The 23,324-nt window shown below is 38.5% G+C and overlaps 1 protein-coding gene and 1 long non-coding RNA gene across 3 annotated transcripts; one reads left to right on the top strand and one right to left on the bottom strand.

Annotated features, from left to right (window-relative positions):
• Positions 1 to 34: 34 nt before the first annotated feature.
• Positions 35 to 22,088, bottom strand: LOC128261596 (TNF receptor-associated factor 4). 2 transcript variants are annotated; one of them, XM_052995379.1, is made up of 3 exons: positions 21,348 to 22,088; positions 20,553 to 20,619; positions 35 to 1,867 (listed from the first exon to the last, which is right to left on the bottom strand). In XM_052995379.1, the coding sequence occupies exons 1-3, from the start codon at positions 21,512 to 21,514 to the stop codon at positions 674 to 676; spliced, it is 1,428 nt and encodes a 475-aa protein (XP_052851339.1). In that variant the 5' UTR covers positions 21,515 to 22,088; the 3' UTR covers positions 35 to 673. The 2 variants fall into 2 exon arrangements, with proteins under 2 accessions (XP_052851339.1, XP_052851338.1); XM_052995378.1 differs by lacking the exons at positions 20,553 to 20,619; positions 21,348 to 22,088 and adding an exon at positions 9,463 to 9,979.
• LOC128261597 (uncharacterized) lies at positions 1,784 to 20,611 on the top strand. Its single transcript, XR_008268267.1, has 3 exons — positions 1,784 to 1,893; positions 19,445 to 19,831; positions 20,563 to 20,611. It is a non-coding gene; the product is annotated as an uncharacterized LOC128261597 (long non-coding RNA).
• Positions 22,089 to 23,324: the final 1,236 nt, after the last annotated feature.

Here is a 23,324-nt window from a genome sequence, read left to right as displayed (position 1 = left end):
TCTCCCAAAAATACCAAATAAACACTTATTCACATTTTCATTTATATTTGCTTTTATTTTATTGTATATTTGACTTTGTAGCTTTTAAACATAAACTTAATTGACTATGCTGAAAGTTGGATTCTCATGTTTATGTTCTTCTTTTCATGGTACTAATGACTAATGCGTTGGCTTTAGCAACTAACTACAGACTAAGAACTAGAACTAGGTTTGCGGTTGCTGCGGCTGCTCCGAATTTAACGCTATGTACATGCAACTTATATGGTCTAACTGATTTTGAGCGTACGGTCTAGTTTTGAAGATCTTTTGAAAGTGATCGCAATCTCGCGCGCAATAATACAAATCTCTAAGCAAAAGACTTAAGACACGAACTTAGGCGTAGGTACACAATTATATGTATATGCGTTGAATTGAATTGTTTAACTCTAATGCGTAAGTATGCTTTGGTTTAATTCCAGCACTGCAAAAACCTAAACGAAACACGAGTATGACTATGATGCAGTGGCCCAGCGGTCAACATTCCAAGGTTGGTTAGCACTTGTAGGCCAACATTTGCCCGAAGTTGCCGCTGGGACTGAATAATCTAGGGTGGATTTACTCATAAATTTAAATACACAGTATTTACACAAGTCGAGTAAATGTTTAAGCTAAGCTAGGGGCTTTTTTGTTCCTCCTAAACGGCCACTATTTTGCTGGGATCCACTTTCACGCGCAGGAAAACGGTGTCGCTCTTGATGAAAGGTCTACTGTGCAGCAGTTCGTGTGAGATGAAGCGCGGAAAACCGAAGCCCAGTTGATCTGGTTCGTTTGAGGGTCGCTGGAAGTTCTCCCAGGTGGGATCCGGCACGAAGGACTCGGCCACGCCGCCCTGACCGCTCTGTGCTCCCTGCTCGAACAACGTAAAGGTGATGGAGTGCGAGAAGGGCCACTTGAGCAGGGCATCGTATTCCCCAGGCAGGACCTTTATGTACACGGACACATGGGTATTCTCCCCGGGACCATTGCCATTGAGGAACATGGAGGCCTGCAGCTTGTAGCCATACTGGGAGGTGTAGAAGGGCGGGGAGACCAGCTCCAGGCCATCCTTGCCCCTGGCCTCGGACATCTTGGCCGACCAATCGGTGATTTTCCACAGCAGCGTGCCAGTGTAGTTAATGGAGAGCTTCGACACCGCCGACTTGAGCATCTGGATTTGCTGGCCCTGTCGCGAGCTCAAGGCCACCATCAGGGACAGATGTGCGGCGGCATTGCTCTCCAGATGCGCCTCCAGCATCTGACGTGGTCCCTTGAAGCGGCAGCCCGCCTCCTTGAAGCTGCAGGACACGGCCAGCGATTGGCACTCGTCGCGCAGATGGGCCTCCAGTTCGCCACGCGCAATGGGACCCGCCTCACATCTCTGGGGGCAGGAGAGCGGAGCCCTGGGGCACTGGGCCGCATGCAGGGGCAGTGTATCCGCCGAGAACTCCCGCTGGCAGTGGGCACATCGGCGAAGTCGCTTCGCGCAATCCTTGGACTTGTGCAGCGTCATCCTGCCGCGCAGGATCCTCTGGCCGCACTTGGCCTCGCAGTAAACCGGTTCCTGGCCACAGCTGCCATTGTGCTCCTCCAATCCGGCGCCGGAGAATTCACTCTGGCAGAATTCGCAGCGAGTGCGCCTCATCGTGCAGGTGTACTGCAAGTGATCCGTCATCATGATCCGGGGTATCTGTGCCCCACACTTATTCGGACACTGCGTGGCATCGTGCTTGCAGGCGTTCAGGTGACCCTTCAACTTGCGCAGCTCGTCGGACCACTTGCAGCCCTGCTTGTGGTGGATGCAGAACACCAGGGAGCCCATGATGTGCTTCGGATCGGGACCGGGATATATCTGCAAAAAGGAGGGAAAGAAAACAGGTGAGTAAAGATCGTTGAGAAATTGATATTTAAGAAATGAATACATATCTACTTATAACTTTTACAAATAAAACTCTGAAATAATTGTTATTAAAGATTTGCATTTATAAAAATCTGCAATTATTTTATTTCAGGTTTTTATTTGTATAAACAAAACAAAAACGTTTTTTATTTTTATTAATCTGAAATATTTGATATTATATTTATTTACATTCCTTTATTTCTTAGTTGTTATTTAGGACAATAAATCAAAAAATTTGATAAACATTTTCAATTATACATATCTATTCATATATGTATAAGTGCAAATAATATTATTTAAAATTAATAATATTACTTAATATTATTTAAAACTATTTGGTTTTACAATCTTTTTTACCTTCTCAGTAACTAAATAAATTTTTTACTTTGCCAAAACGTTTTTAAATGGAGTATCAAATGACTTTACAAGTGCGGAAGTTGAAATGAAACTAATGATTTCCTTGGACTCCCTCGCCAACTTATAAAGACATTTGAGATTTGCTTTCCCAAGCTGATAGCCAGAAGATGGCACTTCTTATCTGGGCAAACCCCTCGACCTGCTGTTGTTTATCCAGCATATCGCTGATATTGATTTTCCGGCTACCTGCCCGCCACCTTTGGCTGCATTTCCCTCGAGGGTTTTTCACACTCGACTGCTCATGTTCCTATGGACTGGGTACTATACACTAGACACCAGGCAGTAGACACTCCCAGACATGCACTTCCTGTCCTACCTTCTAACGTTCTTTTTGGGCATCGCTTATATGCCATCGCTTGACTGCCCATACTCGTACTTCGGGTTTAAAGAACTGAAAAACTGAAAAAAAGTAAAGAACTGCACCCGCTTCTGGTTTTCTGCTCCCCAGCTTTTCCCCCATGCACTGCTGCTTAATGCTTTTAATTGCTGGGGACGACGGCGAGCGGAGTGCGACTTCACATCCGGTTGATTAAAATAATAAATTGCGTTGTTGTGCGAAAATATTTATGACTTTCCGCAGCCGCCTAATCTAATTAAAACGCCCCCATTTCGAATTCCCAGGATATATGTACATATATTGTATATGTTAATTGTTCGATATTGAGATATTTGACAAGCCATTAATGTGATGAGAAGAAAGAGAGATGTTGTATGGGATCTCCTATGGGCTCCTAACCGAGCGTCGCGACATTTCCGGTTGACTCTTTTAATTGACCTTATCTGCAGTTTTCTGTCGAGAGCGTGGCTTGACTTTTGATAAATGAACATGTCGCTGCATCTGGTACTGGTTCGGATTCGGGTTCGGGTTCTGTTTGTGGCTCTGGTCCCCGAGACAGACATAAAAACGAAGATATAATAAGCAATTAACACAAGGGATCCCATGTGCCCTCAACCAAAATGGGCGTAGTGGAACAAAAAAATAAAAATATTATTTCTATGGAATTGCCGTTTGTCTGGTAATTTCATTTAACGTGAAAACAAGTTTGCTGCTCTGCTGTTTTATGTCGACTCTTGAGTGGTGGTGAACTGTGCGGCTGAACTCTAGACGAGGCCATGGACCAATTGGGCAATTGGACTTCGAAATCGAAGAGTACAAGCCACCCACCCACACAGAGCAGATCGTTCAGGAAGTAACTGCCACTCAATTGGAGTTGTGCCGTAAACAAATGGGGCGATGTTTACGCCAACTTCCATATCATGTAGTGGATGGTTTAATGAAGAACATGCAGCAGCAGCCGAGAAGATCAGAGATCAAAAGCTGTTTGTCAACCGTTGGCTCCAAATGTTTACGGGGAAACCAAACAATTATGCTCCAAACGGGAAAACGAAAAAAGTTAAAGAGGGGGAAGACTTTTTTTAGTGGCAATTACTTGCCGCTCTGCTAAGGTTAATTTACTTTGACTTTGGGACCACACAAAGATGGAGTAAAGATGGAGGTCGTTTCGATGATTATATAATTAAGCAAACTTTTGCTTTTTTGCCTACCAAAAGGAAATAAAGAATATTGTTATTCAACTGCTCAGAGAGTCATTCAGTTTGATTGGTTCTTATGTAAAGCCGCAGACAAAGGCCAATTGAAATTCCAATTCAGACACGAAAGCGTGGCCAAATTTTCAGGCTGCGGCAATTAAAAAATAACATAAAAACGTATAGAAAAGAAAACAACTCCAAAACAAATCAATGTTCAGGCCAATGAAAGTGGAAACACAGAAAAACACAACACAAAATGAGTGAACAAACGCATTATTTATGAGCAACAGCAGTTGTTGGCGCATTTTGTTTTATTTTTATGGCAGGCAACCATCTCCTGGAGTGGCAATTAAGTTAGGAATAGAGTCAGGAAAACAAATTTATAATTTTAGACATCGAATGCATTCGATTCCGTGCAAGACTTATGCCTCCTACTTGGAAAATACCCCCCAACCTAAATGATTTCGCTTTAAAGTTCAAGGCGCTCATAGACGAAGAAGTTTGTTTTTGATTTTATGGTCTCTGGTCTTCTGGCTTCAATCATCCTATACAACATGTATCTGTATCCCCATTGTTTATGCTTCTGTTGAAAGTTTTTGGGCGGCCGAAAAACTTTGGGGTTCGTTATACTCTTGGGGCTTTATTAATAGACAAATTGATTGGAAGGCACTTTAATTTAAAGGGTTGCACTCCGTTGGGACCAACACTGATTTGTTTGTGTCATTATCCAAATTAGTGTTCAAGTTATGCGGGATTCTATTTAAGAAGTAAGTTTAAATAACAACAAAATATTACATGTTCCCACATAAATTCAAAGAAGTTCACTCTATGATAAGTAAATATCAAATAGCTCTATTTTGTAATATAATAAAGGGTAGGTCTAATATTTTTACATTTTCCCACATAAAAATAAAGAATTTTAGTCTATGATAAGTAAAAATCAAATATCTTTAGAAAAGGCATAATGTTATTACATGTTCCCACATAAATACAAATAGAAATTCATATTTATGATAGCTAAATGCCACAATAAAGCAATTTAAACCAAATCTGAATACAGGCGTTATCGTTTTGGGTCCACAGTATGTTCTTTTATTCTTCTGGAGCACGATCTTTCAGGCTGCTAACCAAAATATCATCAAAACCCAAGGGAATGAGCATGTAAACTTAGCACCTTTCATTATTGGTAAGCACCACACGCTGGGAGAACTTCCGTTTGTTCAGTTAACACACAAAATATTCCCAACAAAAAAACCAAAATATGTTGACGTTCATTTGTGTTATGCATAAAAGGGAGAACTTGGCATGGGTCCACTATGCAGGCACAGATACCCCCTCCGTAAAAACGCCCCTGGCATGCTTTTTATTTGGTACGTGAGCATTGGCATTAGCTTTTTATACTATATTCCGAGACTGGGTCTGTGTGTTTGCCTAAGAAATTCTCAGCATTCATATGGAGCTGCTGCTACAGTATCAACATTATAAGCTCTATGAAAACTGTGCTAAATGTTTTTGATATTTACCCGCAGCTGGAACACTAATTAGCTTTTTTATTTGGGGTGTTTGCCTAAGGCCAAAACTTCCCACAGTCTGTGCGACTGGTTGCTAAAGTTGCGAGTATATGTATTGCCGTTGTGTTGTGACCTAATAAAATGCATTGAAGCCGGATTTTAAAGTGCAACGATGGCAAATTTGTGAGCCACAAAGGAAACCGATAAAACAGCTGATGCGCAGTTTTGTCAATTTCACAAAATACTCTTCTCAGCCAGTATGTAATTTCAGCAATATGTATGTTCGTTTACCCAGCAGCAGCAGCAGCAGCTTCACAATAGCAGACAGCTGCAAAATACAAAACACAAGGCACAAAACATCGGGAAAAAATGAAAACAAAACATGACCAAAGCCAGAAAACTGGTTTCACCTGCAGAAAAATACAAAAAAGAGGGGACAAAGCGGAGCAGAGCAGCTGATTTCTAAACAGGTAAAAACACCATGTTGCTGCTTTTTTTGCTCCCTCTCCACCTGCAATACTATACACCCATAGCTACACTGGTAAAGAAAAGTAGTAAGTCCATTACTAATACTCAATTTAAATATTTGTAGCTCTAATTTTCATCCATTGCGGTATTTAGTTATATTAAATATGGAATTTCATTTGACTTGATTTAATTAATATTGAATCCTTAAAATGAAATATGAAATACAAAGATTTAAATTTAAAAAGCCACATATTTATTTGTACTATTCCTTTTTTTTATCAGTGTATATACCCATGTTAAATGCTGCACTTTGCTGCTGTTAATCACAGTGATGAATTTGCATGCGTTTGCCGTAAGAAATTGATAAATGACGACTTTGATATCCAGTGATTAGATGTTCTAGTTTCTGTATTAGATCGCTCCTTGTTTGGTTGTTAAACTTCTTTAGTTGCAAGCAGGTGAACTTTTGTGCAGCTGCCACACTTCGTGGCTCTTTTTTATGCTGGTATGACCTTTATTTAATTCTGGTTGGCAGCTGGTTGTCTGGAAAAGCGACAGGAAATGCAGTTAACCATCGGTTTTTTTTTTTTTGTTTTTTTTGGGGTCGTCAGACTCTGGCCAACATTTTGGCTGCTATTAGCGAAAATATTTCGCATTGACAAGGTCTTTAAAAGTCGGAGAATGGGAGAAATCTGTTGAGTCAGCGCCAGAGCGAAATGTGTCATTACCAGCAATATGTTAATTGATTGCTAATCGAAAGCGAAATGTTTATGAAAACAAAGGTTCAGCACGTTGTGCAGGCTGGCAAACAAATATGGTGTTCAATTTCAAATTGATAATAGCTTGTTATGATATTTAATAGGAATAATATTTACAAGAGGTTCTATCAATAACAAAGAATTAATATATATTGCCTAAAATATTTTCAAAATTATATTAAATTGCCATCTTTATATTTTTAAAATACTTAGCCATTTAGAATTCATATAAAATAATGTGTTGACCATATTTTAAGTAATTTCCCAGTAGGAAAATGGCAATCCGTTCTGGATGGGTGGAAACTAGTTTAAAGCATAAATAAAATATTGACTTTTAATGTTTTTTGAGAGCGTATTATGATATCAACATATTTTCAAGACACCTTGTGCTTTAATTATTTTAAAATCATTAAAAATTCATATAAAACTAATCTGTTGACCATAATGTTAAGTCATTTCCCAGTGGGAAAATGGGAAATGCAACGGGATTAAAGCGAATCAGTTCTGGATCGGTGGGAAAAAATCCACCAGACTTCCGCCACTTAACGGGTTGCACTATAATTGCGAAATTCCAGGAATACCAGAAGGCCAGGGAAACAGGGCAGACGCCCCCGTTGAAAAAGTTGGCAACTGGAACTGGTTAACTGGTTTACCTTTGCCCAAGGATGTTTGTACTTTGCACTGCAACTCCACCAGCAACAGCAGCAGCAGCAGCAGCTGAAAAGCCGTTGGGCAACTTTTCCGACCGATTCGATGGTCTAAGAAACCAAAACCAAAACAAGAAACTTGTTTTTCCTAGCACTGGTTGATTTGTTTCTGTATTTGTTGTGTTTTTCGCAAATGGCAAATATGCGAAGCTGCTGCCTTACATAAGCTCAACTCAGTCTGCTCATTTAGTTTTTCTTCGCCTAACGGTTGGGCTCCTTCGAATCTAAAGTGCTCTTCAACTTTGGCATTTTCGCAGATGCGTTGCCGGCGCCTCGTCGCCGCTGGTCACGATTTTCCATTTCCCTGACGCCGTTGAAAACTGTGGCATGCTCGTGCCGTCTCAGTTTTTCATTATTAATGGTGTTTTGTCTTATTTTTTTTCCAGCCAGTCGCAGTCGTGCCGCGTGGGTGTGGTTCGCAGTGGGTCTGGGTCCGAGTCTAAGTCTGCAAATGAATGCAAGCTCTCGTCTGCGGAATCCACTGACCAGGGAGAATGTCAAAAGCGGATTGCGAAAAAATGCCAGCGAAATCGAACTACGGGAATTCTGATGGCATTGCCCACTCGAATCCGCTTTCAAATGGGCTTAGTCGGTGGGAAAATGTAATTTCAGATGGTATAATTTTAAGGTATGCAGCTTATACTTCTAAATAATAACGTCTAAGTTTCAGTCACTTTGATTTGTTATTAGATTCGATTCTACATTTTAGAAATTTAATTTCGCACTCATTTTAAACAATTTAAAATATTATAAAATGGGTTTAGTCATGAAAAGTTTGATTTGTTATTAGAATCGATCAATAAACTTTATTGATGCATCATTTACTCTTAAGTAGCAACATTTTATTTATAGCTTATTTACTTTTTCTATTTTTTTCATGATTCAATTTTCCAATTATTAAACCAAACATTGTATTTCTAGGTAAATATTTTTCCTAAAAACTACTACCCTATACCTTTTTACCCCATTCGATCCGGTTCTTCTTTCCATTTCAAGAAATCAATCCACATTGCGACCATATGTTGTCGCCCAAGATCGGCGGCCTGTCTGTATCCCTAAAAATGTTCCCAGCGCATCTACATCCTGTTTGCATTTCGGAATTTTATTTCCATTTCTTTCGGTTTTTTTTTTTCCATTTTTTATTCCCATTTTCCTGCCATGTGTTTGAGTGAGCCGCGCGGCAATCTGTCGCACAGCTTTGGCAAATTGCTCTCAACTTGGCCATCAAACAGTGGGGGCTTAATTGCAGCCGATTTGTTGCGGGAAACCCGTAAATATATATATAGTATATTCGATAGTTGTCAGCCCGCTTATCGGGTGTGGAAATCCGCTATCAGTTGAATATTCCACGCTCTACATACGACTATTTGTTTTACGAAACTGATTGATTGATAATGATAAGTGCCGGCTAAGCCCTAGTATCTGGTCTGGTCTCTGGTGTTTCTGTGGTCTCTGGTCTAGGGCCCAATCAACTGGGTCAATGAGCTTTATCAGGAATGGAATGCACTCGGCCAGGCAAACTTACTTGGCAAAGGCTTTTATGGCTGTGGAAATTATATGCGGGCTTTAGATTTAGGTTGTTAAATGTTTGCACAGCTGGCTCGCCAAAACAGGAAGTCCCGTCCACAGGGGGACGGATATGATTGTGATCCCTGCTGCTCAAGCTGCTTACCTCACCTCTGTGATAACCTCTATCTGGCTGTTTGTTTATGAATATGAATATTATTCGGAATTTTTTTGCAGGCTTTTTGAAGAAAATGTTTTATTGATGATCTCGACTGAGTCACAGGGATTTAATGATCAGTAATCAGTAATATTATTATAATCAACAAGAAATTATATTTACATTGGCAATAAAGTCTTTGATATATTGTATTTTGAATAATCCTAATAATAATAAATAAGAGTGTTTCTAATGTTTATTGGTAATATTAACAAAATGTTATAACTATAGACGTAAAACTTTTCGTATTATATGGAATTCAATCTAACAAAGATATACATTTCTAAAAAGCTAAATGAGCTTGTTTTAAAGTTATTTAAGATATGAATTTTGCAATATTTTTTTTCTTCTCGCATAATGCAATGTTTTGAATAAGAAATGGAACCAATTTTTTATTCGTTCCCTCTTAAACAATAATTTTTGGTAAACTTACAATCTGTTCCAGTTCTGTGATGGGCATGTTGTTGTTGTTGTTTCCGGGAGTGGGCGAACTGTGGGAGGACGAGTGCGATGAGGACACCGTCGACGAGGAGGATCGCGATGTGGCGCAGTTTCCGCTGCCGCTGGAGGTCGTCTTATTCCGGGGCGGAGTGGGTGGTGGCACAGGACCTGCCAATGTGGAGCAGTCCTTGGAATTGCGATTGGGCGAGAGACGTGAGGGGAAGCTCAACGTCTTCGTCCACTGGGCCAAACTGCGAACCATATTGTTTGTGTGTTTGGTTTTTATTTTGTTGCTTGTCGTGAAACTAATCCAAGAGTGTTTCAATGGGCAAGTATGTCTTGTTTGCTGTTTTTCGTTTATTTTTGGTAATTGCACTGTTTATAGGCACATCACATCAGATCTTGACTATTTCAAAACTTTGCGAAATTCGCACGGCGCACGCGCATCGTTTGTCTTGTTTTTTTTCGTTCAGATGCGAACTTCACGAATACGAACCGTTTGCGTTGACTTCTCGAAAGCGATTGAATTGAAGCAGCAACGGCAAAACCGTCCAAGCCGCTCTGAAACTCTCGCTCTCTCAGCAGCTCACTCACACAGTCGCACAGGGGCTCTCACGGATGTGGCATACGGGAGCTGTGCAAGCGAGGCAGCATGTGGCGATCTGCACTGGCAATGCATTTTAGAGCGAGAAGGATACATTTCGGGGGAGTTTTTGTTACCAACAGGGAGGGAGAGATAAAGATTTTTTGAGAGAGAGTGTTTTGTTGTTCAACGGTCTGCACAGTGGGCACATTAAACTCATAAACGCGACGGCAGATAGAGTTTGAGTTGATAAAAACAAAACTTTTTTAGATATATAATTTTTTTTTTATTTATAAAACTTGCTAGTGTAAGCTTAACCTTAAGTTAAGCCTTTTTTAATTGGGAGGAACAACATCGCGGATGAGTAATTTTTTTAATAAAATTGTATTTTTATACTTAATTTCCCCAAAAAGTGAAACACTTTTAAAAACCTAATTTATTGAAATGAACTTAACATTAATAGAGCCACACAAGTAGCAATTTTACCACTGTGCGGTGGTTGAAAACCAATGATCAAAGGGCCCAAATAGTGGTTGAGTAAAGTTATGAAATTCTCTTTTAAAACATCATTTGCAATATTTTTTCAGGAGATCATTAAAGTTAATTCAAATTTTAAAACGTATTTATATAGTTAAATATTCATTTTTTTCATTTCTGGGGAATATTTCAAGGTATATATTAAACTCATTTATTTTTGAATTGAAACCCGCTTATAATTTATGTTTAGATAACTGGGTAATGTTTACGTATTAACATTTTGTATTAGATTAGTCGTATAATTTTATTTTTTTGAAACAAAAAAGTTAAATCAGTTAATTTGTAATTATTTGTATGTTTGAAACTTAATAGTTACAGCACATTCCAACCCATTTCCTTGCCTAAGCTTGCAACTGTTAATTTCCACACTGGATTTCCTTTGTTCTCTTTCAATTTCTATGGGCTTCCCTTCCAGCGCTTTCCGCTCAATTTGGCAACAGGACATGGTGCGGATACTGTAATTGCTATATTTACCCAAACCCGGCTCTAATGATGCCAACAAGCCATTGCCAAGTGCAATTACCCAAAGGGCCTCAACATCTGTTGGCCAGGAGTGGAAATGTGGAAAAGGGGGGAGCATAGGGATATGTCGATTATGACCCATTCCCGACTTCCGTTGGCCGCATACCAAAGAAAACCCACGCAAAAACACACAGCCACTGGGGCCCACTCACAGATACTCACAAACACACACACATTATAAAGGCAGCATAAAAAACCGGCAACAACGGCCTTGCCAAGGTTGACTGAGCATGTTGCCGAAAAAAAGAGCCATAAAACCAAGAGGTAACAAGAAAAGTTGCTTCTTTTTTTCTTCTGGCCAAGTGGAGAGAGCAGACTTGGCTCTCTCTCCGCTCTGTTAATGGCCAGAAAGCCAAAGCAACAAAGCCGCTTAGAAGCTGAGCCAACATGAGCAATGGGAAATGAGTTCATTCAGCTTTAGCTACAGTTCCAGCTGAAAGTTTCTCCAGGGTGACCAGATCTTTAGGAGATTATATTTTAATTGACAAATTTGACTTGATTTTTAGAGGATAAGTTTTAGTTGTAATACAACAAAGTGCTTAAACTATTGCTTCAATGGAATGCCTTTTTATATAGAATAAAATGTGCACATTAAAGTCCGACAAATAGTAATTAAGCGAATCCTTCCCTGTTTCGGCCATTTCTTTACCGAAAATCCTGTGTTAATTCCAGTTTACCGCTAAAATCATTCGCATCTTGCTGGCACATGTCGGCCATGACAGATGCAGATGCTCTCGTTCGATTTGAGATTTTTCTGCCTGGCCAATAAGCTGTCCTCTGGCAGCCACATGTCCTTGCAGGATCCTGTTCCCTGGCTTTGTTCCCCAGGCCAAGGAAATGATTCGCAGTTCGATGGCAAAAGGCAGCTGCATTTGGCTGAGGTCGAACAATGCCCTCGCTTATTGACAGTTTTTCCAAAGGTGTCGCACAAAAGAGGATCAGGCTCGTAGCAAAAGGATCCTTCATGCCCGATGTTTGACAATATGTCAGTTGCTGTGTGCAGATGTAGCCAAAGGAATTTGTGTCCTTTTGTTTCTCTTTTTTACATTTTGTCTAAAGACATTTTTCATATTTTTGGTTTATCTAGATTTTATAAAACATAAAACACTTAATATCATTTTCGCCTTTTTAAATGTAGGGAAAACTGCGAATTTAATGCCTTAATTATTTAAGATTATTACCGCAAAAAAGAAAGACAAAAGGTTTTCATAGACGAAAACAGTTTTGTAATTTTTTTTTAATATAAACAAACGTACAACAAGTAGGTAGTTATAACTTTGGTTGTTTGTGTTTAAACATAGATTTCCAGTGAAGCTGTAATATATATTCTAAACATATTCTTTGCATATATGTTTGCATTTGTATGTTTGTATATATCTCCATTTGAACTCCAGTCTTTATCTAATATATTTCAAATTTGCATATTTGGATGTTTAACCCATAAAACAAAGCCCTTTCCCACTACCAGAAATTCCCAGCTTAAGCTTCAAGTTTTAATCTCCACTTAGGTACATCCGCTGCTCAGCCAGCCCACAAATCAAAAGAAAATTTGCCTAATTAATAGTTCAAGATCAGAGGAAAGTCGTCGGTGATGTAATTTGTATACGAACCCATATCTTTTACGAGGAAGGAAGGCGTGCGCCTGACCATTAATCTTGCATAAACATTCCGGGTTTGTACAAGAAATCATAACAGGCAGATCAAATATTTGAGGCCCCTTGCTGATAAGTCAGTTAGCCTTATCAAAAGCGAAAGATTGGTAGTATGTTACTCACTGTGGACCCACAATCAGTCTGTCAGTCAGTCAGTCTTTGAGATGGGGACCCACATCAGAGGTTCAGAGGGGAAACTGAAATCTACTCAGTTTCCCTTACTAATGGTTCAATGATTTGCATTGGGTGTGACCCAGCTTTATCTGTTTCCAGTTTCGTATGAAAACATTTTCGCTTCTTATCTAAATTCCCGAAAATTCAGTTGTTGTTTCTACTGCTTCTGCTCGTGCACATAACAAGGCCTTTTGTTTATGGGCAAACAGTTTTTTGTTTTACAAATCAACACCTCGGGTATCAATTACCCAGAGGGAGATGGGTATACAGAGAAAGAGCGAGAGATCAGCATGAATCACTGGACCGCACTCTGTGTACTATACACGTTTCCCAGCCCAAAGAGATCCGCTTAGACTCGCTTTTATCTTCGGCAATTAAAGTGTGACCGACCCTCGACAGTCGCCGACGAAAATGTAAATCTTGCCTGCTATTTATTTATGATCTTTTATGATTTCCCAACAATAAGCAGCCTGGCCAACCGCACACGCCGGGCCTTCCGTCTCCGGATGATCCTCCAAGCCCGGTGCCATTTATCTTTCCTTCCACCGCATTAGTTGCGGATGGTTAGCAGTGCAAAAAGTAACGAAAATCACGAGGTGCCTAGTACTCTCTGATGTACTCGAAATGCACTTCTGGGAACAAAAAAGATCCCTGATATGGTAGCGAGATTTATGGACCAACTACAATAGTAATATTAGTCAAGGCTTCTTTGAAGTTGTAAGTTTTGTCCAAGAAATTTAAAAAAATTTACAAAATGGAAATGTAAATAAAATACAAATCTATTATAAACTGTGAACATTTACAGAACCATTCCTAAGTTGTTTTAGGTAAATTAAAACTCAATAATAAAATTGGTAAAACAAACTGACATAATTTAAAGAATGTTTTATAACAATTTATAAAAAAAAAAACATTATAAAATTATTTTTATCTTTTTTAATATATACATCTAAATTTGAATAAAAATACGTTAAAGATGTACCCTGTTTACATTTAAACGTTAAATTATAGCCCCATAATAATTCATGAATTATACAAAATGGTTAAAAAAATAGTATTTACAACCATTTATTTCATACATTTAACATAAGACCCTTATAATAACCATAGCTGTATTAATTTTAAAATTAATGTTATACATTAAAAAATATATTTTTTTAAATGTAAATAAATGGTATTATAAAAAGTAGCATTGAAAGTTATGTGTTAGGTAGCCAAAGGTATTTTTAACCCAATTAAAACATTTATTATGCATATTTTCCAGGCCGTTTTCTACATTATCTTGATCATTAGCAGTTAAGTTATTTGTTGTACCTACTGATCCCTCATTAGAGTGTAAACTGGGTCTATCGGGTTACAAATGGCCCATAAGATACCGCAGCAGCAGACACCTGCCACACTCCCTCGCAACTTCATTAGAACTAGCGCCTATGCTGCGTTTACTTACAGAAGAATGTGTAAATATAATATAATGGTGACCCAAGAAACAGATAATTTGGAAAGAACTCGTTTTGGTGTGGTGTGTGGTGTCTGGAGGACGACGAAATTATGCAACGGAAACAGGTGCCACGGCGATCGATACCAGTGACACTCATTAAATGCGAACACGCTTAGTTTTTCCCCTTGGCAGCGCGGGAAATGGAAATGGAAAACTCTTGCAGTGCAGTGAGTGACTCAATGAGGCCGTTCACTTACCCCAAAAATTCTCCTCTGACTAATCGCCCATGACTCAGAGATCGGTTTTCATGCAACCACGCCAGCCATTACAGAATGTTACACATTTATTATCCACTATCCACCGACTTCAGAGCGGTGGAAAACTAATCAAAGTTCAGACACGTTCACCTGCAAAGTGTGGGAAAATTCCAGGCCAACTGCCGGCAAGGCATCTGCTCTGTAAATTTTCCTTCCTTGTGGAGCGAGGAAAAACAATTTTCACCCCAGAGCGATTTCGCTATTTCGTTTCGCTCATTTTGCAACACTTTCACCCGCTGATTTGGCACGTAAATGGACTGATAAAAGCAGCAGACGAATAAGATACAAAGCTTTGTTTTGATTTTGTTTTTGTTTTGGGAAACTTTTTAAAGCCCCCAAAAAGAAACATTAATGGGTTCTGCCTACAGAAATGCCGGTTGACAAGTTGTGGACCGTGTTCGTTGACCTCAATTTTCTATATACATTTTTTATTTTTGCCAGCCCAATTCACTTTCAGTTTGGCTCAGTTTTGATTAAGTTGTGTCATGCAACGTTGATTTAATTATCATCTGCGGCGGAGACAGTGGCAACTTGGACAAACTTCCATTGTGCCGCAAACTAAAAAAACTAATGAGGAAATGCTGTGAATTTTCGATGTCTCTTTTGGGTAAAAAAACACAGAGGAAAGCCATAATAGAAAGTTGTTTTATCTATGAGGGGCTTCTGGGTAATCTGCGTTATGGCAGATTTAGTTACGATAAATTTTACTATGATTACTTCTTTGGTTTTTCAATTGGCAAATAAACTTCAAGAATAAAGAATAAAAATTATTTATACATTTTTATATTATTTACACAATTAAGTAATTTTAATCGTAAATTATCTTTAACCTAAAAACAAGGTACAATGCATAGTCTTTTTAAATCTTAAAACAAAATATTAAATAACATTAACAAATTTTACATTGTCCCATAAAATGTTGATAGTTCTAATGGAAAATAATCTTCAACCTTCACAACTTATTTTAAATACCTATCTTTCCTTTGTGAACACAAATACCTTGTCATAATTTCTTGAGCTGATAAATCAATCAGTCCTAATAGACTTAACTGAGGGTCATAAAATTATTTGAGCTGGGTTTGCCATTTTCCTGTAGTTTCTGCCCACTGCACCCTTCATTTGAATGCCTTTTAAGGACCACCTGCAGGTCAAAGGCCACACAGGATTTGCCCGAAATGTGTGCAAAACATGTTCGCATCCCAGGACTTTCCGTTGCCAAACATGCTGGGCTAAGATAAAGTCAAGTGCAGCCACGGTGACAATCTAATTCCGGCTAAAAAGCTGCTAATGGCTGATATTTTCCGGTTAAACAGAGATAGGCAGATATTTTCCCAGTTCATTCACCAGTTTGCGGGGTGGGGAATTCAGAAACTCAGGTAGATTTCGTTTGGCATTTTGTGTCTTCTTTATTTCCGCTGTATACGATTATGATAAAGATGCCTCAACAATTTGTGAATGAACCTGCTCTGTTCACATGTGCATTTTTCGCATATAAATTTAACAATAAAATGTTTACAAATAATCAGCTTTGCGGTGGCTGTGTGGGCTGACATCGAAAAATTATTTAAATGCCGTACATTTCCCGCCGCTCGGAAAAAAAGCGTGGGATCTGCCGAGCGGCCTTTTTATTTTGTTAATTGTTTGGAGCTGAGATACGGATTTCGGAGTCGCCGTAAAATGTCTCAAAGTGCTGCGAGTGCGTGCTGTCAGCTCGGCCAGCAATTTTATTGACAATTGTCCCTTGTCCTAGCCGCTACACTCCACAAAAAATAAAAAAGAAGAGTTCAAAATTATAAGCTTCTCGTGATCGGCATGCTAATGAGCAGGCCTATAAAACATAAAAACGCATAAAGCAAAGGCAAACAAAACGAATTCACAGGCTCGCCGAAAAAGTCCACACTGATAAAAAATATAATAGTTTAGTTTGTTGATATTTAATACCAAATTGTATTTTTCATAATTAAGTTAAAGTAAATATAGCATCATCATGTTAAATACCACGCATATTCAATTGAAGGGTTTCATTTAACTTAATGTGAAAAATATAATATTTAAAATGGGTTATATTTGTTGCATTATACTTAAGTTAATATTAAATTAAGAAATTTTGAAAATAGGCAAATGAATACAAATTGTATTTCATAATTTAATTAAATATGAAATCATAATATAAATATCCGATTTAAAATACTACTAATTGCTTTAAATCTATTATACATTATATTTCATAATTAAATTAAATTGAATCACATTTAGTACAATGCATTAAACTAAAAGATTAAATTTAAGTTAATGCGGAAAAAAATCAGGTTTAAAATGGGATATATTCTTTTCAACGCATTATATATAGCTAAAAATATAATGAGAGATTAGATCTGAAAAACTATTTAGAAACATTCAAATAAAACGTTATAAATAACAGCAACTGGATGAATATCTTAGCAAAAAATATTTAAATTAAGTAGGAAATACTTGGATTTACTAGGTTTTTTACCAGTGTTAGAAGTCGAAAACCTTTAACCATCCCGATCCCCAATTTCCAAACTTCAAACCCCATGTCACGTTGTTTGTGTTGTGAATTTGCGGCTCTCGAGAAATGGTATATTATATGGAGAAACAAGAAGGCAGCAGCGCACAAAGCTGCTTATTATTGTCAAAATATGTGTGTTCGGCTAGAGGAGCTCACGTTTTAATTTTTTTATAATGTCACTAATTTATTGTACGTGCTGCACTACAAAGCACACGGAGCCACGACCCATCTCCACCAGTTGGCGACCCATTTAGGTGTTTTTAATAATAACATGAGCAAAGATCTGCGGATCGGGGGATTTGAGGGGATTGCTAGGGCGTATCGTAACTGTTTGCATTTTAATGAGGTCGATGGGTGGACCTCCTCGAAAAAATAAGAGCCCCCTTCAAACAGAAGACGGTAATGAAAGGCACATGACCCATCGCCTGTTTGACTTGTGATATCTCTTCAATTAGAAAACCTCTACTGTTATTGAAGGTGACATTTATTTGGACTAGCCAAATGGGAAATCTAGCGGCAAAAGGGTTAAAAATCCAGTGGGATTGTGTCGGAAAACTTTAAAGAACTTAAAATATTTACATGTTATATCGCTGATATGAAATACAGACAAAGAAATTAATTATTGGGGTAAAATAGGTTAAGTTTACACTTACGAAACTAATATAATCTTAGAATTTAATAAGGGTTTAGCTACAAAAAAAAACAGTAATATGAAATAGTTTGTAGCTTGTATTGCTTGTAGTTACATTTTAAGCTTAGGACTGTAATATTGTGTCAGTATTTTACTGGGCACAAGAAAAACAGTGCTCATTTCCAAATTTTTCATTTTCGAATAAATTGGATTTTAAAAATTGTCCATATTCTCAGCCATAAATCAAACAATTAAGCACAGAAATTAGAATCGTTTCAAGCAGGTTCGTCACCCCTTTTTTAAAGCACTTGAAGGAGAATGCAAAGTAGTGTAATTTATGGGGCCCATTCGACCGCAAACAGAGCAACTGATTAGAGGCTATCAATCCGGATAGTTTGTGTTCCACACAGAAGTCTCATGCACTGGGTCTTGTCAAATATTTGAGGGCACCCAATCCATCTATGACTTCCATTTCGATTCAGATACGATCCAAAAAGACGATGAACCGCAGCAAAGGCCATAAAACCCTGCGAGGCGTACAAAAATATTTGATTTGTGATTAGGCCGCTGCAATTAAAGGCAAACAAAAACACACAGAGAAAAATGTTTGACTTTTGAGTGCACTCACTCACTTGCACTTTCCATAGATTAAGCATGCATATGGTAGATGAGGTTTTTCGAGGGGGTTTTCGTAGTGCAACTTGGACTGGGATGGGGTTCACTAACTTCCATCAGTTAAATGCAACATGAAACCTCCTGTCAATGATGATGATTATGATGCCATTGCCCATTAGAAATCGTCGTCTGCCTGCCACACGCTCAACTTGAGCTGCGATCGCCTCCATCTTCATCTGCATTTGTATCTGCGTCTGTAAATGTATCTGCATCGCATTTGCGTCTCAGATTCCATCTCCGCTTGCTTTTGCGGTTTTGTAGCTTTAAATGAAATCGAATCAAAGCTGCAGCTTTGAAATCGTCATATGAAATGCATTCGAGCGCGGTAATTTCCAATTTTATGCGTTTTACACGCGTTGTCTGGCTGACTGTATCCCTGGCGGGCATTCGCATCTGCCAGATACATTTTCACGCACCAGAATTGCTTAGATGGCGAGCCCTGAGTTTGCGGTCGTTTGGCATCGCATCGAATAACAATACTTTCTGGCCTGACACTTTGATTGTGTAATGTGGAGTTAAGGAACACATGTCTAATAAAAAGGGGGTACTTAACTACAGAGCTTTAAAAATGGTAGGTGATGGCCTCATGAATTGCTCAGTCACAGAATCTACAGGTATAAACTTAACAACACAGAATTTATGGTACAGCCAAAAATATTCTCATTTGGGTTATTAATTAAATAATTTAGGTCCCTGCTTTTTCTTAGCATAGTGGAATTGGAAAAATTTTACAATAGTATTTTTTTACGATAATAATGTGTTATTTGTTGCTTTTTACTTTCCAAGATAAAAATCAAATATTCATTATCCTAAATAAGAGTTTTGTAAATGATTCAATTAACGAATCAAGTAAATTCTTTCAGCGATTTTGATTCGATAAATCTACAATTAAGCCCAAAAAACCCTTGATTTCAGATAAGATCCTGGATCCTGCTGAGCTCAGACAGTACTTGGTTTGGCCATAAAGATTTCCCCTTAACCGGAAACTGTAAACAATCCTTGCAGGATGCCGGCGACTAAACTGGCTTATCACCTTGCCGCCATCATTGGAGTGCAGGGAAATTACTTTCAATTATTGGACTGGCTATCGAAAGGACCCGCTTGCAGTCAGTCCCAGGCAGATGTTTTTGGGTAGGCCCAAAAGGCAAGTAAGCAAAACCTGTATGGAATGCAGCTCCATCAAGCATCGACCTGATATTCCCTGGGCTAACTGAGCTAACTGAGCGAACTGAGCGCGCCAAATCGAGGACGACGCCTGTAACAACACGAAAAAGGACACCCGGGCGAGACTCATAAATATAGGTATGGTACGAGTGTATCTGCCAAGACGATCCCTTCTCAGGCCGACAGATGTTTTCCATTGGGCCCGGCATTCCAAAGCAGGTCAATGCCTGCCTTTTCTTAAGGATGCGATGCATTGGTCCTGATCCTCGCAGCTTCTTAGCAATAGGAAAGGTATCTATCTGTATCTGAAAGATACTACAAAACAGCAGCTGCTGGAACACTTGAACGCCGCGGCCTGTTTATAAATCGATCGTCTGCTCCTGGGCGAAAATGTCTCGAATTACACAACGCGCACTTATGGATACATAGCCATGCATAGATACAGATACACAGTAGGCAGTCGTCTGAAATGTTTATAAAAATATTTCCCTATTGATGGGCTTGCTAAAAGATTTTTATTATGAAAAGTAAATCAACTTGGAACGCCTGGAAATTCGATAGGTTTTCATTCCCCTTTCAAACAAAATTTTACGTCTTGGCATTCTGTTTGATTAATTAGTTGAATTGTGATGGGCATTCAACAAAAGACTTATGGAGGCAGGTAAGAACGATCAGTTTTCCATCACTGGGGTTGATTTGAATTTCCTTTCGGTGCTTCCCCCCAAAAGATCTCAAGATCTTTCACGCACAACACTTCATTTATAATTTTCCTGATCTACATTTACAATTATAATAGCTTTTTTCGTAATGGCTTATCTAAGGATCATCTGTCGGCTATTCATATGTATATTTATCTTACCTCCTCGTAGGTATTTTCCCTGGAACTGGACTGGGTACTGCTGGCAATCGAACGCCGAAACATTTCGCTGTAAAAATTAAAATTACAATTAAAAAGTGGAGACATTTTGTGCATTTTTAATTTGAGCTAAGTAAAGATAGGCAAACTATCATTATATATTTGGAAATGAAATTTTTTTGGGGATGGCTCAAAGGTACAAATGTAAGACATATTAATCATTGTGTTGATAATCACAATAAAAAATAATATAATTCTGTAGTTTGTTTGTTAAGATATTGTTCATTTCTTTAAGGAAAGTTTTATACTAACTTTATTTTTAAACATTGCTTAATATTTGTTTATTTCAATAATTTTAGGCCATGAAATAATAAATACATTTTAATGTGCAGGATAGGTATAATTATTTCTTTTTAACAAGCTATTTGTATGTGCTGGTTATGAAAACAGAGTTACAATAATTTTTATCCTTTTCCTTTTCCTTTATTTTTGATATATTGGCTTGAAAGTTTTGCTTGTAAAAGTATTAAATTGATCACTTGCCCTCACAAACTATACAATCCATTCTGGCATAATTTACATTGACAAATTCCCATAGATTAACAGACACACAATTAGGCAAACTCTATAGATGGAACCTCGCACACAGTGGGGCTTTTGTGCCCCTCAAAGACCCACGCCATGGGCATAATTTATTAACACCACATTCGAGGAGAATAGTTTGGGCCCGCGATAAACTAGTTATAATATCAAAACTCAAAAACGAAGAGCTGTAAAAGTGCGATATAGTAGTCATACCTTAATCGCTGGCAAGTGGTGGGCGTGTTGACAGTGAGATTGGTCCTTGAGTCGCTTAGATGGGCGTTCGAGTTGCATAATGTGTTGTTACTGTTGCTGGATTTGCCATGGCTCAGCTTGGTCGTGTGACCAGAGGCAGGCTTCACTGTGGCCGGCGGGGCGGGCATCTTGAGACGATTTTTTGATTTTGATTTGGCCAAATATGGACACGCTCATTAACCAACAAAGCTAACAAAGCTTCTCAGCAAAGCCGATTGTTAGTGTTATTTAAACTCGTCATTTATTTTCTTTTTGTTTGCTAGACTTTTTTAGCTGCCCACACGGATCTTGGGGCACACGACTAGAGACGACTTGAGACGACTTGACTTGCCCAATTTGGCGTTTGGCAATATCGAATCGTATCTTATTTATGTGCATTAACTAAATGTTGCTAATTTTTTGTTTATTTTCTAGCGCCTTTTTTGGCCAAGGAATGGGGCATCCACCAACATAAATCAGCAGCTCAAAAATTTGGTCCCCCGAGCACACGACCTGAACTCTAATTAACTCGTTGTTGCCGTCCGAAAAATGACAAAATCAAAAAAAAAAAATAGAGTGTCTGCCACTATGGGGATGCCTTTTAAGGAGTCACACTGCGATCATTTTCAATTATGACGCAACACTCGCGAAAATCTCAAGATCACTTCGATTTTTAGCTGGCACAGGTGGTTTTAACTTCGACTTCTTGCTGCGCCGATTACTGAAACAAAACTGATTTATGCCTGTCACAAGGCGAACGGTGCAGCCAATTGCTGGAGACAGAATTGCTGCCAAGTTGGTTCCAGTCTTGCTGCTACCCCCCTCTCCCTCCCCCTCCCTCTGGTCTACTGGATATGTTCCTGCCCCCCCAGATACTCCTCCATGGAAGTTACCTTGCCGGAGTGGACGACAATTAGTTCTACATGTCGTCACACGTCGTAAGCTGCAGGAAGCCACAAGTGCACTCGGAAAAAGTTTTCCACTTGGGCTTAAAAAACAATTAAATATGCATTAGCAAAATAATAAGAAACGAGATTGTTCTTATCTCAACGATTTTTTTATGAAGGTCCTTCTACAACCTAAAACACAAAGTATCTTAAGTTTATTCACAATATTTAAGTCGATGGGTAAAACAAAATACATTTATCTTGATTTATATTTGTAAGCGTAATATTTGTTTTATCCATTTGTTTTTTTTGTTATTTAATCTAAAGTGTTTTGCTTAAAAATAAATAAATATATTATTATTAATAATGATTTTTTCTCTTACTGCCAAAGTAATAGTGGAAACAACAACTTTCGTCTTGGGGACTCAGCCAGTGCTTTGTCTGCACTTTCATCTTTAGCTCTTCGCTGCAGTCCCCTCTTAAACTTCAGATACTTTGCGGTTGTGTAATACCACGACATAAAGCGATCAGATGTCCTTCTACGGATGTGCACTTTGCTTAGCTCCCGCTCTCTTTCTTCTCTCTCCCTGTTTGGCCATCTCTTTCTGGTCTGGCGTCTTAATGATCTGCAGTGAACTACACTCCAGAAAAAATAGGTGGAAATCTTTGAGGAAGTGGCGAGATTTTGGGGCTTCCGATCTGGTATCAATTATCTTTATTTTTTCAAAGCGCTGACAGTCTTAATTTACCTTTTTTGTAAACAATAAAAATACAAGGTGCAATACAAAATAAACATGTAAATTAGTAAATAGGTTTAACTTTTATTTCAGCTTCCTTACCTAGAATTTTGCAATTATATAATTTGATCCAATTCTAATAAATAATTAAAATTTGTGTGTTAATATTGTCTTTAATTTTAAAAATTCCTTCTTTTGTTAGAGCCTTCACCTGAGCATCACTGTATCCGAGTTGCCCTTCGAGGGGAGGAAAAAGGAAAGGAGTTTTTCCAACCAGTTGGGCTCGAGCCTTGTTGTCCACATCCCATCCTTGTCATAACATGCCCGTATCGAAC

This window comes from Drosophila gunungcola, unplaced genomic scaffold, assembly GCF_025200985.1.
Source record: "Drosophila gunungcola strain Sukarami unplaced genomic scaffold, Dgunungcola_SK_2 000001F, whole genome shotgun sequence".
Taxonomy (NCBI): domain Eukaryota; kingdom Metazoa; phylum Arthropoda; class Insecta; order Diptera; family Drosophilidae; genus Drosophila; species Drosophila gunungcola.
The sequence above is the reverse complement of the archived record's forward strand: the minus strand, read 5'-3'. Positions and strand labels throughout refer to the sequence as shown.